Raw genomic sequence first — 16,074 nt, forward strand, 5'->3', positions numbered from 1 at the left:
TTGTAAATTAACAGCTGCAGAGCTGCACCAAGTGTCATTCGTATCTACTGGTAACCTTCTGCTCTAATTATTTCCACAAACTCTCTACTACAATGACCTGTGCATGAATAAGGAACAATCTGACAAAATACTTTGCTGTGGACTTGAACTCAAGTAGATGATTTTCACTTTGGACATACGTATCACCACTATGTGTTGCTCAGAGTTGGTGGGTTTCTACTACCTATGTACAGGGTTATTCTAAATGATGGACCCATTTTCAAAAATTCAAGTACAAATTCAAAATGAACAAGCTTCATACCAATGAAAAGAGGAAGTTTCAAAGTTTTTAGTGAGTATTGGCGGGCGAGCGGTGATGGTTTCAGAAGCGGGCAGTGGAGTTTGTGCAGCAGTAGGGCTGGGCATTCTGTTTCACTGTCAGTTGTGAGGGAGATGGTGACTGTGGAGCATAAGGTTTTTTGCTTTCTTGAGTTTGTGAAAAGTGAGTCACAAATTGCAGTGCAGCAGGCATTTCGTACCCGATTCGGTATTCAACCACCTACTTGCAAAAGCAGTAGTCGTTGGTTTAAACAATTTAAATAAACTGGGAGTGTGTGCAAAAGAAAAAGCACAGGCCAACCGTTTGTGTTAGATGATGATGTCCAATGGATTCAAGAAAGTTTTGTGCGCAGTCCCAGTAAGTCTACCAATAGAGCCAGTCGAAAACTTGGAATACCCCAACCAACTTTATGGAAAGTTCTGAGATGGTGTTTGCTGTACAAGACACATCAACTACAACTTGTGCAGGCTGTCAACCCCATTGACAAACAGAAGCATCTCACATTTTGTGGTTATGTGCTAGCAAAGAAAGAGCATGACACATTTTTACAGCATGTAATTTTTAGCGATAAAGCGACGTTCCTCCTTAGTGGAAAAGTCAACATATGCATTGTTCACATATGTGGTTTGGAAAATCCACATTCACCATTGCAACATGAAAGAGACTCACTGAAGATCAATGTGTTCTGTACTGTATCCCATGGACCATTTTTCTTTGCAGAAAGAACTGTAACGGGGATCACGTACCTGGACATGTTGGAACAATGGCTGTTTCTTCAAGTTATGGACAATTCCCAGGACTTCATTTTCCAACAGGATGGAGCTCCGCCTCATTGACACTGTGACATACAAGGCTTTATGAATGACTTCTTTCCTCAGTGCTGGATTAGTCGCAGGGGACGTGAGGACCTGCCTCTGCACTTCTGCCCACCAAGATCTCTGGATCTCACACTCTGCAACTATTTCTTATGGGATTATGTAAAGGAAGCTGTTTACATCCCACCTCTACCGACCACTCTGAATGATCTTCAGAACCAGATCACTGCTGCTGTGCACTCAGTAACAGCAGATATGCTTTCGCGCATGTGGGACGAGTTTGGTTAAAACGTTGATATTTGCTGTGCAGCCAATGGTGGCTACATTGAACATTTATAACATTTATCACATTTCTTATCATGAAATAATTATTAAAACTAGGTAATTACAAATTTTTACATCTATTAAATTGATATCAAACACTAAGAAAAAAAACTTTGAAACTTCCACTTTTCATCGGTATAAAGCTAGTTCATTGTGGATTTGTACTTGAATAAATACAAAGTTTTGAAAATGGGTCCATCATTTAGAATAACCCTGTATTATCTTTGAGTTCAATTAACATCAGAGTTACACTGATAGAATATAATAGATGGAAATTATTTGTAAAAAAGTGCAATAGGTTCCAATTTCAATCCACTTCAACTTACACTTATCAACAGGAAGACTAGAACGAATGGGCATACTACACTACAATACTCAGCAGATAACTAAAGTTTTACAAGTGGTAACTGTCTTCAAAATTTGTTATAATGTAGCTCGTTACTTATGAACTGCATTCTGTTTAATAAGTATTGTATACCAAAGGCCTATCTTCAGTGAAAAAAGGATTATAGGGAGGGGAGATAGTAACATTTTATAACTTTTGATGTATTATAAAACATAGTACTACATTCCACAAAAAAATCTATATCTGCAGAGTATTATCTGCAACTTTAATAAGTCGTCAACTAATGTCCATTATCAGCTGCTAGACCAGTATAAATACTATTGTTCCATGAGCTGACAATAAGTTATCTGCAGACAACAAGAGACAGTATCTTAATAATTTTGCAACATGGACTGTGTATCTAACTAAGCATTTAATATTTATGGGCTAGCCGCAGTACCAAGGTAAGATGCAAGTTAATGAAGAAAAGATAATAAACACTTGTGATCTTTAAGAAAGAGTGAAAGCCTGCCTGGAGGAAGCTCTGATTTCACTCTTTCATGGTTCTGCTTTTTCTTTCTTCATTGTGTGAAATTCCAAATAATGTGCCTGCTTTATTCATTGACATTTGCTTTACTCTCAGACAACATAGAAGTATGTTCTGCTGGCAGCACTCTTCCCCCTCCCCCACCCCCCAAGTAATGAAGGGAATTATGGTTTTCAACAATTTGTGTACAAAGAGAAATGTTGGAAGAAAAAAGAATGCAATGGAGTGGCTGTATGTTGGTTTATAATAACAAGGGTGATTGATTTAAGTGCATGAATCCCAGTGTTAAGTAAAATATTGTGTAATTTGTTTGCAACTATAGCACCCAGAAAAATTTATTTCAGATATGTGGGAAAGATACGCAAGTGTCTTCAACACGTTATGGGTAGCAACAGCTTTCAAAGGAGCAACAGGTAGCTCACAAAATCTGCCAGTCATACAGCACCATATCAGCAATCACGAACAGTGGCTTACTGTGCTCAGCCAGGTTGTCAACAAATTTCCCAACTTTCGTGGTGTTGCTCTCACGGGCTGGTCTAGGTATGTTTACATTTTACATACATTTGTGAATGGTTACATATATTCGTTGTTCCACAAAGATTCTGGTTATATGAATGTAGTTAATTAGGATTTTTAAAAATACACAAAATAGCTTAATTAAGAAAGTAATGCGCAAAATCCTACATCTATTCTGCCAGTTATTTTTGTTACTTTGAATGAATGCATTGTACCGTATCATCTTCCAGACCATTAAGGAAATTGTTACCAGAGGATAATGTATCAGTCAACCATCGGCAAATCATCACTTGGGCTTCATCATAGAGTTATTATTGTATCACTAACAAATTACTCTCCTTTGTCCGGTTAGGTATTTCTGCCCCTCCTCCACCCCCTATCACTCATTTTCCTTTTCCTGACTCCTTCAATTTTTTTTTTTTAATTCTAGTATTTTTATTTATATGCATATGATTTATCAGGAAACTGAGACAGAGGGAAATGACTTCTTGCAAGTTAAGGTTTTCCGTGAAGGTTCCACAAAATTCTATTGATTCGTTAAGGTTTCCAGACAGTTCTCCTTTGTTCTATTTATTTTATCCAATCAAACGTAGGCTTAATGTCATTGGGAACTTCATCAACTGGCCTAGGAACTCCAAAACTTACCTTATGGGTTATACATTAATACCACTAAATTTAGACTATTTTGACATCTCCTTCCCACCATACCACTGCAGGTGATCACAGCAAATCACAGATGTGCAATGGATTACCCTAACACTGCACGACCATCCTGTAGCACACAGTGTACAGCCCTTTTGCATTTTCATTGCACAAACACATTCCTAGATAATGTACAGTCATCACACATGTATATTTTTCTCTGCTTCATGCTTCAAGTTATTTCATGTGTTTGCATTGAGTTTTTCCTCATAGTGTATTTGTTCCAGCTCCTTATTCCTTATACACCACCTCATTCCTGTTACGGCTCAACAACTTATCTATAACTATTTCTCTTTCAAGTCAAATATGTAGAAACAAATCCACATAATGGCTGTGATCACTCACATGACATTCTTTTATGCCAATCTTTTTATGGACATGTAGAGGAAACTATATGTTACCCACATCTGTTACACAAGCTGAATAGTAGTATATTAATTCCTTTCTTTTCACAGCTGATGGACGTGACGATATTGTCAATCACAACATTCCATTCCACACTGAACCCAATCACTTGTGCGAATGGATCTGTACTACCCTGTGTACTCTCTTGCCAGCTGTGTGCAACATTGTTGATCGAGACAGCAACTTCTATCCTCTGCACAGCACTGTGAAGTGCATGACAGTTTTTTTCCCATGTATGAAGTGTAAGAAAAATTATTGTTATGCCTCGATGAAAGCTGCAATTAATCTAATCTTGTCCTCAGAATCCCTACAGAAGCAATATGTAAGGTTTTGCAGTACATTTGTAGCCATAATTTAAAGCTGGTTCTTGAAACTTTATAAGTAGTTTAGCAGTCACCTCACAGTTTCTGGACTTTAGTGGCCAAGCAGGCTAAATAGGTGAGGTGGTGACACTACAGCTGCAGGATGTCAAGCTCATGGAACCAGTGGGGATGACTGTCATATGCCCAAAGGCATCAGCTAAACAGCATTGTCTGGAAGCATATTTATTGTTTACAACATGAGTTGTCTTCTCCGATGCAGTGAAAAGAACACTGAGTCGTGTGTCTGTGCATGGTGAGGAATGTGAATGCAGCACTATGGAGGCTGTTGGTAATACTGCAGGTCATGACCCACCAACAATGCTGGGCTGGTAACTGGGCCAGGAGTTTGCAGGTGCAAGCCTACAACAGCTGACCAAGAGTGACTGCGACATGCCACATTGCTCTCAAAGACAGATGAGGGCCCAGCACGTACTAACGGCGTAACACAGATGGCGGGTGTTGAGAAGGTGGAAGCCCAGGACCCCAATCGGCAGCATAACGTACAGCCACGGAGGCTGTACCGCATACAACTACAGAGGCGGTAGTCAGGTGCCTCGTCCAATGCATTGCGAATGGCGTCCTGCCTTCTGCTACAATGGCACTCATTGTGTGCTTCAAATTCCGTTTATCACACACGGTATGAGCTGGACTTGGTTCTCTGCCCAAAGCAAACATGGGTTTTAACAAGTTCCCTCCTGTGTTGATCCATTCCCTCTTTCTCCATATAGATGAATGCAGTACTACATCTGTTATGTGCATCAATTGTGCCCATAGTTTCTCATAAGACAGTTTCAATTCCTGATACTCATAACTAATATCTGAGAAAATGGCTTCTTTCTGTGTCTCCCTGTGTAACTCTACGAATGTGTCATGTAGGCTGTGAATTTCATTCCTAACTTAACATACTGTGAAAGTTTGCCCCAGTGTCCAATGGTGACTGGTGAACAGTGCACCTAGTTGCTTGGAAAACAATGCCCTGGAGTTCAGTGGTTGGTTTAGGATTGCACCACCTATTCCTGCTTCGATGAAAGCAGTAGTGTCAAGACTACAATTATACTTTGGGGTATCCACGCTACAATTATACTTTGGGGTATCCACGCCATTATGCCACACGAGGGAAAAGAACATCCATCAACTCTCTGTCTTCTTTGAAAAAAGAAGAGTTCCCACGCAACACAAATGAGCAAATGACTTGCTGAAATTTCATACTAATAAGTGTAAATGTAATAATATGAAACAAAGAGAGAAAAAAATACAATGTGGAAAATACGCTGCAATAATACATAATTATAAACTGCTAGTTTCATTACCTTAATGTATACGGTGTCTTGTGCTTAACATGAGTATTGGGCAGCTCATTTTTCCTAGTTCTCCATAGTTTTTTGGCTCTGCTGTGGCAGTGGTACTGGAATTTGTTGTAAGGCTTTATCTGCACCATCAAACAGCTTTACTCTACTGATACATACAGTAGAAGTTTTGGTTGGTAACTAGATATGAAAATTGGCTGGGTAGATCATTTCTATGACTTGATATGGACCATCATATTTCCCTTTTCCTCTGTAAGAATTGGTAACCAACACACAGTGTCCAACTTTGCAAGGTGGAAGTTGATGTACATGTTGTCCCAAATGTTCTTGTATTTCCAGAACTTTTGTGTTACTCTTTGCCAAACCTCATTTTCCTTCCATAGACAAAGTCATATGGTGAAAGACCATTACTAGTACGTGTCTTGGAACTATATGAGCAGACCATATATTAGAGATGTGTATCCCAACCTGTATGTTGGCTGTCAACATAATGAATCATCATTTTCAGGATCATTCAATTAATGCGTTCTGTTTGCCCGTTTGCTTGCAAATCGAAGGGACTTGTCTGTAATTGAGAACGCAAAGCACATGGCACAGGTGTTTCATCAGATCATATAAAAAATTTGTACTCTGATAAGTCAGAAAAGTTTCTGCTGTGTCAAATTTAAGAATCCAGTCATTAACCCGTGCTGAAGCAAATGCAGCCAGCTGATGAAGAATTGCTGTTGTAGATATGAACTGTGAAAAATGGCCAATAATCATTAATGTCAGTCTTTCCTTCTCATCCCATCTGGTAAGACTCCCCTGACCCGGGGTTCTGGGTGACTTTTCTGAACTTTACCCCTTTCCCTAACGCTCTCCAGTCATTTTCCTTCATCCCTCTTCCTTCCCCTTCAACTCTTCCGCCAGAAAAAAAAGACGCTGGCTCTGAAAGCTTGTAAAAGTTAATCCTTTTGTGTGTGTGTTCCCCTGCTGCCGCTTAGTGAGTAGATTTTTTTATATTTACATTTATATTATATTATCAATAATTGATCGTTTCTGTAAAAGCGTAGTTGTGCATAATGGGATACAGCTATGTAGAAAAACACTTCTAAAATGGTTGTTGCAATGAGACAAAGTTTTTAAAATCATCTTGCTTTGTTGATATAATTGTGGCACTGAACATCACTTCTAGTTATCTAGGGGATGGTCAAAGCTCCAGCTGTCTAAATGTAAGTGAAGATATTTATTCACATTTTTATGATATTTTGGTTTATTTCTCATTCACACATGGCAACCTATGGAACCTATATATCAGCTTTCTGCACTAAAGGGTCTTCTTGCAAGCTTCCAAAGGTTTTGACATATTCATTGTCCTCAATTGACAATTTTATTAAACATATGAGGTCATTTTCAATTACAAATCACAGTTTCCAACATAAAAGACATACATGGCACACTTTTTCTGCATGGCACAAGGACCAGTCTCCTATGAGGCATCTAGACAAAGACTGTCCTACTCAATACTGAAACAAAATCTGACTGACTTTTAGCCTGTGTGACAAAACATATATTACAGCTTGAAGTTCTAGATTTCTCCTGAATTTGTAGTGAGTCAAATTAACGTTTGTACACATTCGTCATGTACATGAGTAAACAATTACAAAGAAAATATGCTTCTTGATGTTAGCAAAATTTATGATGATAAAAATAATTATATATTAATATGATGATTTTGAAACAGAATATTTGAAAAGTTTGTGGACTATGTCTCATTGCCAAAATAATAAACGTTTGCATTTTCTTTCATTTGACTGATTTTTATGAAAAATAGAGCTTGTCTTTGAAAAATTATAACAGTTCTTAGTTTAATAGACAATGAAATGTTTGAGAAAATTTTGTAACAAAAATATTGTAAAATCAAAATGTATGTCAATTATGGTCAGTTGAAACAAATGGAATTTATAGGACAATTATGTTCCCTAAAATCAAAGAGAAAAAGTAGTGTTCCAAAGTATTACAGAAAAACTTGGAAAAAGAGTGAAAATTAAATGAATATATCCATTCAATACACAGTTCCCATTGCCTCTCCTTTTGAACTTGAGACTTTCAATTTTAGATTATACATAGCTGAAAAATGAGTGGAATCACAAATTTTGTAAAACTGGCTTAGTTTTGTATTGTACAGTTGATTGAAGGTCTCTGTAGTTCTGCTTCGTTAAAGTATGCCACAGGTTACTCTGTTGGTATTCTGACTGAGAATACAACCAAGTGCACTACTGCTAGCATTACAGGAAAGGATAAATTATTTATAAAAATCAGGAAACACCAATACTGTGTCTTCGATTAAAGCTTTTTTCAATGCCTGAAAGGCACACTCACATCTGTTGACTACTCAAGTTCAATACCTTTTTTCAGCAAATGATTTAATGGTTGAGCAATTTGCACAAAGTTTTTGACAAATTTTTGCTAATAGTTACAGAGGTCTGTTTTGTTGTTTGAAGGGTTGAAAACTCAGAGACTACAGATACTAAATGTGGATCTTGTTACTAATAACCTGGCCCAAGTGCTTGACTTGAGTTTGTGCAGAATTACATTTTTCAATATTTAGCATAAGATGCTCTTCCCGTAGTCTGCTGGATATTTCCTCCAACAGTTTTACATATTAATTCATGGTTTTCAAAAAACTATAATATCATCAAGAAATACCATACATTTTCTATGATTTAGGCCATGCAAAACCTCATCTGACAATCTTTGAAAGTGGCTGGTGTATTTTTAAACCTGAATGGCATTCTGCAGTATTGAAAATGCCATCATGGGACCGTAAAAGCTGTTTTAGGTCTGTCCTCTGGTACTACCTCCATCTGGTGGCAGCCACCCCACAAATCCATTGTGAAGACATATTTGCCTCTGCCTAAGTTATCCAAGCGTTGTAGTGCCTCGAGAATTTCGGGGTAAATTCTAGAGACACACGGTCTTCCACTGTCTCGAACACTCGATATTTTGATTATGACTGTGGGAGAGAGGAGATGTGTCTACCGCGACACCGGTTTTTGTGTGTACAGGATGGACATGTATCGGGTGAATACTGCAATTGTGGCAGTCAGTCGGCACAGACAAGTGTTTGCTGCTCGCACCATAAAAGCTGTATGTGGTGTACAAGGAGCTAGCACACGTTATTCTTTGACGGTGTAATGGTCATAATTGTTATGAACAAATGAAATATGATTTGTCTAGAGACTCTTTCTTAATCTTGGTGTTAGATTTGCGAGAAGCAAGACCTGCTTTTTGAATTTCCGAGTGGTTCTAAAACCAAACTCATTTGTAAGTGATAATTAAGCATGTTTCTAAAGCTCGAAGTACGTGTGAAATACAAGAAGACGAAAATATTTACATGTGAAATGCGAGAATGTTATTCTGCATAATCCAATACATTGTTAATTGGTGAAAACATAAAGTTTGTGTATTTACTCCACATACTCTATCGTCAGAAACCTTTAGAACGTGGCGACCTAAGTGACAGGACCCGAAGAAAACTGGAATTTTAAGATGGAAAAGGGAGGAAGATATTATGAGTTGCCATAGCAACCAGGCATAACAAGATACGAGAACTGTTTCAAGTAATTGGGTTGAGTCCAAGAAACTAAATGGAAGAAAGTTGCAAATGCAACAAAGTAAAAGATATAAGAAAGTACTAACGTCAAAAGAACAGAGAGAAGACCTCAATCTTTAGACTGAGAAGAGCTATGCCGAGAATACCTCATCTAAGGAGATTTGGAGAGTACAAAGCTCTCACACACATCACAGCCGATGCCAACACTGAAGCTAACATTCGACATTGCCAGCGCCCGTGCTGTTCACCGGTGCTGACTCCAAATCCACCCGCCGATGCTGAAACCAACATTTGACATCGCCGGTGCCCATGCTGTTCACCGATGCTGATTCCACACCTGCTCACTGACACAGCATGAAACCCTACGCCGGGTGAGCGAGAGAGAATAATTGTTTGAATAGAAAGTTACAGAAACTATTCAAAGACTGCAGTAATGTAGTTAGTATATTTAGAAGTGTTTTTTTAATGATAACTCGATCTAAAAGTAGAAATAATATGGATCAAGAACAGCAACTAGCAGAACCAGCCACAGCTATTAAAGTGACTAGGGAAATGCCAGACTGGTTTGAAATAGCAAATTTAGTTATTAAATATGTAACCAAATAACAGAGTCAAATGCCCAAATTACTACTTTAAGTAAACATTTAGAAGCACAGAGCGCAGTTTTAAATGCTCAGAGTCTTAAATTAGATTCAGTGACTACCCAATTAAATATTAAATTAGATGCTCAGAGTGAAGTTTTAAGTAACCAGAGTGGAACCTTGAACAGTCAAGCAACAAATATATCTTTATTAAAGACTGAATTTGACACTCTAAATAATAAAGTCAAAACTCTGAAGTTAGATTTAAAGAGTGAAATAACTAGTTCTTTGAATACTCATGACTCATGTAAATTAACTGTTTACTGACTTTGACCAGAGGCAGAATGAGGAATTTCAGAATTTAGCTAGAAAACTAGGATTTGATATTGAAGATAAATGTAATAATGTAGAAACTGAACTTAGCATAAAGTCAGAATCATTTCAAAGCGTAAGCAATGTTACATTCGATGCTGTGAAGCAGCGGTTGCGCAACGCAAGAGAGGGTTTGGAAAAACAGGATAAATTACTACCTATGGTCCAGTCGCAAATTGCAGGCATTAACACTCGAGTTGATAACATGGAAAGGAATTTTAAAGAGAAGCCAGTCACTTCAGATTTAATAAATATAAGTAATCTGGAGGAACAGGTAGAGGAAATAATCGATGGAAACATTGCCGTGAGGATAATCTCCGGAAACTTTCGACTGTTGCTTTTTCCAAACTTAATGATAACAGCAGTGTTATAGATGACTTGTGCAAAGAATTCAGAATTGTCCATGACAGAGTAGAAAATAGAATAACTGTACTTAATGTTGTGTTTCCTAGTAAAGTGGTAATTGTTTTGTTGTGGGCAGGCTTTCACACAAAATTTAATGAGAAGTATTGGTCCATAAATGGCGGGGTCACATCTGTCTCCCAGGGATGTTACTGTTCTTTGTTAATGGGCAGAGTAACGACCGTTGGATCCCTAGTTGTTTTCGGTGTTTATTCTGTGCTATTTTTTCTTGCGCCAAATTCCCTTCAAATCTTAAACTATTCTTAATCTATTCTTGAATTCTTAAACTATCCTGTAATTTTAGTACGTAGAAAATTGGATATGATGGTAAAGTAGAAAACTTAAGAGAATCGCAGATGAACAGTGATCTCTAGACAGGAAATGAAACGAATAAAATATTATTTGAGTGAAAAGTATAATATGATGATACTGTTTAAACCGAGTGATGTCTAGATGACATAAACTGAACAGAGTATTTTATGTATGTATAAAATATAGTGTAAAGTGATTAACTAAATAACTATTTGATTGTAATGTATAATTGTGTATTTAGTATAGAATATTTTATACACTTTATGAAATGTGATGTAGATGGGAAGGTTTATATTAGCAACCATTTCTACTTTTTCCTTTCTTACTTCTCATCTTAGTAGCAGTCTATTTTTCCCTCTTTACATATTCATATACTTCTATCGCTGAAGTCCTTCTTATTTTCTATGGTTTCCAATAACCTTCAACTTATTTCATATAAGTAGTGTAATTACAAACATGGCTAACACAGAACACACACCACACCTTTCAAACAATCCTTGCAAACAAGTGTGACTGGTTCTTCACCATTTCCCATTCCATAGGGGTTGCTAAGATTTTCTCCGGGGACTTCAAAGGCAAAGGTGAGGATGTCCATTCTGTAGGAGACGTTTAACACCATACCTCCTCCAGCTTCTCACTCAAGTACCACTGAGGTAGGGATCCTGGGGAAGGGCTATCTTCTTTCTCTTCCTCAATCTTAGCAACCATTTCTACTTTTTCCTTTCTTACTTCTCATCTTAGTAGCAGTCTATTTTTCCCTCTTTACATATTCATATACTTCTATCGCTGAAGTCCTTCTTATTTTCTATGGTTTCCAATAACTTTCAACTTATTTCATATAAGTAGGTCAAAGAATCAGGATACACAGACACACTTATGCATACACACAACGAAACATGAAGACGCAAATAATGAAAGTACAGATAAAAATGATGTAAGAACTGTCAAGTGTTGTAGGGGGAAAGAATGTGCACATGGAGAAATATGTACACATGGCTGTATATTGTGACGGTTCTACATCGCCCAGTTACTTGAGAAAACTATCAAGTAGATATTTATTAATATGTATATATAGGAAATATATGTATAAGAACAATGACGATTCTATATTGCATATGTACATAAGGATATAAAAACTATGATAATTTCACATCAGGGCTACATAAAAAGGAAGTGTGAGTAAATACATAAGAAGGTAGTGTGAGTAGTTAAGGAGAGCACAAGCCAAGGAGGAACTAATGAGCATAAGCCAAGGAGGAACTAATGAGCATAAGCCAGGGAGGAACTAATTGTGATAATTACTCAGGAATATCACTCAAACATTGTAGTGCCCTCAGAATTTTATGAAAGTCTGGAGACACTTGTGTTCCAGCCATTTCGAACACGCGTTATTTTAAAGCAGGGCATAAGGATGAGCATGGGATACTGCACCCATTTATTGTTTGTGCAGGCGAAACTGGAAGGGAGATAATTCGTCGGCGCTGGCAAGTGTTCAGTGCGACCTGCCAAGAATAAGCAAATACGGCCCGGAAGCTCCGTGGCCAGCTGCAAAGAGTAAATTAGCATTGTATTGTTAAAAAACAAATGGAGAGACTCAAAATAGTGACTGTTTATTAGACGGTGAACTGCTGTTGAAAGCACATGGAGTGGACGTGGATAGTCAGCCACAACAAAAGCTTATGTATTAATTGTGTTCAAAAATGTGTAATTAACTGATTCTGGGTGCCCGGTAATGTGTGGTCTTACATCATAAAGTTTAGTTGTTTTTTTGTACAAAGTGGAGATAAATATGTTCTGGTGCACTGAATGATATTCCAAGAGTAGTGTATTTTTTAAATAAGAAGAGAGAGAGTGAGAGAAAGTGGAAATTTCCCCTTCCTAGCAGTGAAATCTTCGGAGAAGCGTCCGGTGCTAGCAGAACACATCGGCGCTGCAAGAAAGCAGAACCAGCATTCTTCAACAAGTAAGTCCACGGAAAATGCATAAGCTGTATAGAGAGAGCTTAACACTACACCGGGCCACCGCAACATTTGTTCTGACGATTTGTAGGATAGTGGGACAGGTATAGCATAAGTAAAGGTATTATATATTGAATAATATATATGTGGTGTATACTGGAAACATAGGAGTGGAAATGTAATGGAGGACTCTAGAGGATTAAATGAAGTATTAAGAAGTGAGTGTTTAGTGTGAAACAGATTTAGTTTCCAGACAATATTTAATTATAGTGTACATAAAGATGTATACTAGCGAGATGAACCATGATACCTATTCGGGAAGGATAAGGAAGGCGCACCCAGCATGTATTGGATATAAAGGGGCAGGTAGGCAGGCCTAAGAAAGCCTGGCCTATACTGTGCAGACAGTATAGGTCAGACCTGTTCCATAGGAAAATAGGAATCAAAAGGGACATACCTACTGAAACAGAAGGTGGGAGTGCACTCATAGGGTCAACCCATATGTAACGTATAGGTACTGTTCCTAGAGGGGAAAGGGCAGTATCGTGACAAAAGTCACAAAATTTTGTGGAGATTATTCTGGTAAGTTTGGATTCTATATACCACTAGCATTATTATGTTTTATGAGTGTCGGAAAGAACATGTTCATTTTCCCAGAGTTCCTCCAGACCCTATGGTAGATAATGAAACTAGTACCTACTAAAGAAAAAACAGTAAAGAGAAGTAGAGTTAGGAATGACATAATTAAGTGTCTGTGACACCTGGAGTTTGTGATTGGAAATCAAGAATGTTGTTCACACGATTCCTAGATGTAAAAGTACTAACTCCAATAGTAGGTGAAATGCTCAGATAGTTATTATCAAAATGAAGAAAGAAGAGCTAGATATTAAGTACACGAGTACTAGAAGAAATATAATGTATACTGATTGAAATGTGAATTAGCATTGTGGGATAATGTATATAATGAATATGTATAAAATATCGTAAAATTCTAGAGACACTCCATCTTCCACCATCTCGAACACTCGATATTTTAAGTATGAGTATGGAAGAGCGGAGATACGTCTACTGCGCCACTGGTTTTTGTGTGTGCAGGATTGACATGTATTGGGAGAATACTGCAATCGTGGCAGTCGATCGGCGCAGACAAGTGTTTACTGCTAGCACCACAGAAGCTGTATGTGACGTACAAGGGGCAAGCAAATGTTATTCTTTGACGGTGTAATGATTGTAATTGTTATGAACAAATGAAATATGATTCGTCTAGAGACTCTTTCTTAATCTTGGTGTTAGACTTGCAAGTAGCAAGACCTGGTTTTGAATTTCTGGTGGTTATGAAACCCACCAGAATGTAATTATAGTTAATAGTATGTAATGGGTATCATCGTAGTTGACTTGCAAGAATATGTATGTTTATGTAAAACTTGTGGAGATGAAAATATACCTGAACTTAACTGAAAGTATGAGGGTACCGAGTTATTTCTGGTGAGAGAGAGAGAGAGAGAGAGAGAGAGAGAGAGAGAGAGAGAGAGAGTATTTGTTAGTTCCTTTAATCAGCATTATTTCTTCGGAGACAAAGTTGTGGAGATTGACGTGGCCGTATATTCAGAGAAGAAGATTGGCTAAATGTTTCAAGTAAGTCAACTGTAGTAAGAAAAGTGTGAAGTTCACAATCCAGTTTTGCACCGCTTCTCTTGTCATCGAAACTGTTAGAGCGTCTCCATGATATTTGGTATCTGATAGGTGTTGTTGGTGGTTGAGCATTCAAGCATCTATTGTCACAACAAAAGTGACAATTTTTGATGCCATTGGTCAGTTTTGTTAGGACCATGACCATGGGTGCCCCAAGGACCATAACTAAATTCTATGGAACCCTCTACCAGCACTCTTCTATGAGTGGTTGCAAAAGCTTTGGTATGCAGTATGGCTTTCTATAACTGGAGCATTATTATAATGTAATGTCGGATAACAGGAGTGATGGGTAATAGACTCTGGGCATTAAAGAAATCTGTAATGTCTTAACAGTACTGCTTCCATAGCTTGCCGGCCACTGCCCTGCAGACGACCCAATTTGTCATGCAGTGCAGACTCAGTGACAGCATGCTTGTGGCTAACCGGAACCATATATTCACCATTCACAATAGTTATGCCTGCTATGCTTCTGCATACAAAATGGTGCACTAAATGAAAATGTCATTATTTTCAATTGGCCCAGCCAAACATAACATTTCTTGTGATAAATGTGTACCTACAGAAACCCGAACTAATATCCGTATACGTGACAGTACATTATCGTGAAAACCCACCTTTAGTATGCATGTACACAGTGCAGTTGGCAACATGTTCATGATCAGTGCACCTTTTGACATTGCCTCTGTGGCAGTAGTGTCACCCAGTGGAAACAAAGTCCCTCCAACCTCAACTTTATACTGCGACGGATTGATTTTAGACTGAGAGTTGCAGAATGTCTGTAACAAACCTAGTGCCACAACTCCATATGCTCAGAAAAAGTCTTAGCCCCAATGCTAAACTTGACCAGTGTTGTCCCCAATGAACTTTACCAGTGCTGGGACCATATGTTGTAGAAACCAGAACTTGTCTGAAAAGTTGATATGATACTGCTGCTGTGTCCAGAATTGTCAGTGGATGTTCCACTGTCAGCTCTGCTTTCTCTCTACTCTCATGTCAAAGGAAGCTGATACAGTGGTCACTATCTTGACAGTTTGTGATGCTCCAGACATTGTTGCACTATGTTTGTGTGTAGATACTTGTATCATTGTAAATAATCCCATTTCCTGACTCGAGATATGTCACCTGGCTGTACAATGTTGTGCAGACGAGTGAACAGTATGGTTTGCCTCTTGGGTACTAGTAACATGGGTCCTTTGAGAGCTCATATTCGCATGACAGTCATGAGTGCTGACAACACAAGCACCCATATTGTGGGGAAAAAATCTTCCGTCTCAACAGCTCGTGGTCCTGCTGCTGTTGCAAAAGTTGCTGACAGGCGTTTGTCATTCTTACATGAAGCATAACGTGACCTCTCAAGCAAACAACATTAAAATGTGATTTTTAATGAGATACCTGCTGTGTAATTGTTCCTTATATACAGTATATAAATGGCATTACTCCTACCTATTGCGTGCAATTGCATTGAAATGCTAATCAGATATATGTAGTACACTTCATGGCAATTTGGTGGTCATGTATACCGTCGCCGTGATACTGCAAT

The 16,074-nt window shown here is 38.1% G+C and overlaps 1 protein-coding gene across 1 annotated transcript in view; it reads left to right on the forward strand.

The window, feature by feature from the left end:
• LOC126458583 (hexosaminidase D-like) overlaps nt 1-16,074 on the forward strand; it is a 236,531-nt gene that overhangs the window by 143,453 nt on the left and 77,004 nt on the right. The window contains exon 7 of the mRNA XM_050095719.1: nt 2,675-2,870. Coding sequence (XP_049951676.1) covers nt 2,675-2,870 — 196 coding nt within the window. The remainder of the gene's footprint in view (nt 1-2,674; nt 2,871-16,074) is intronic.

The sequence above is a fragment of the Schistocerca serialis genome, chromosome 2 (assembly GCF_023864345.2).
Source record: "Schistocerca serialis cubense isolate TAMUIC-IGC-003099 chromosome 2, iqSchSeri2.2, whole genome shotgun sequence".
Classification (NCBI taxonomy): domain Eukaryota; kingdom Metazoa; phylum Arthropoda; class Insecta; order Orthoptera; family Acrididae; genus Schistocerca; species Schistocerca serialis.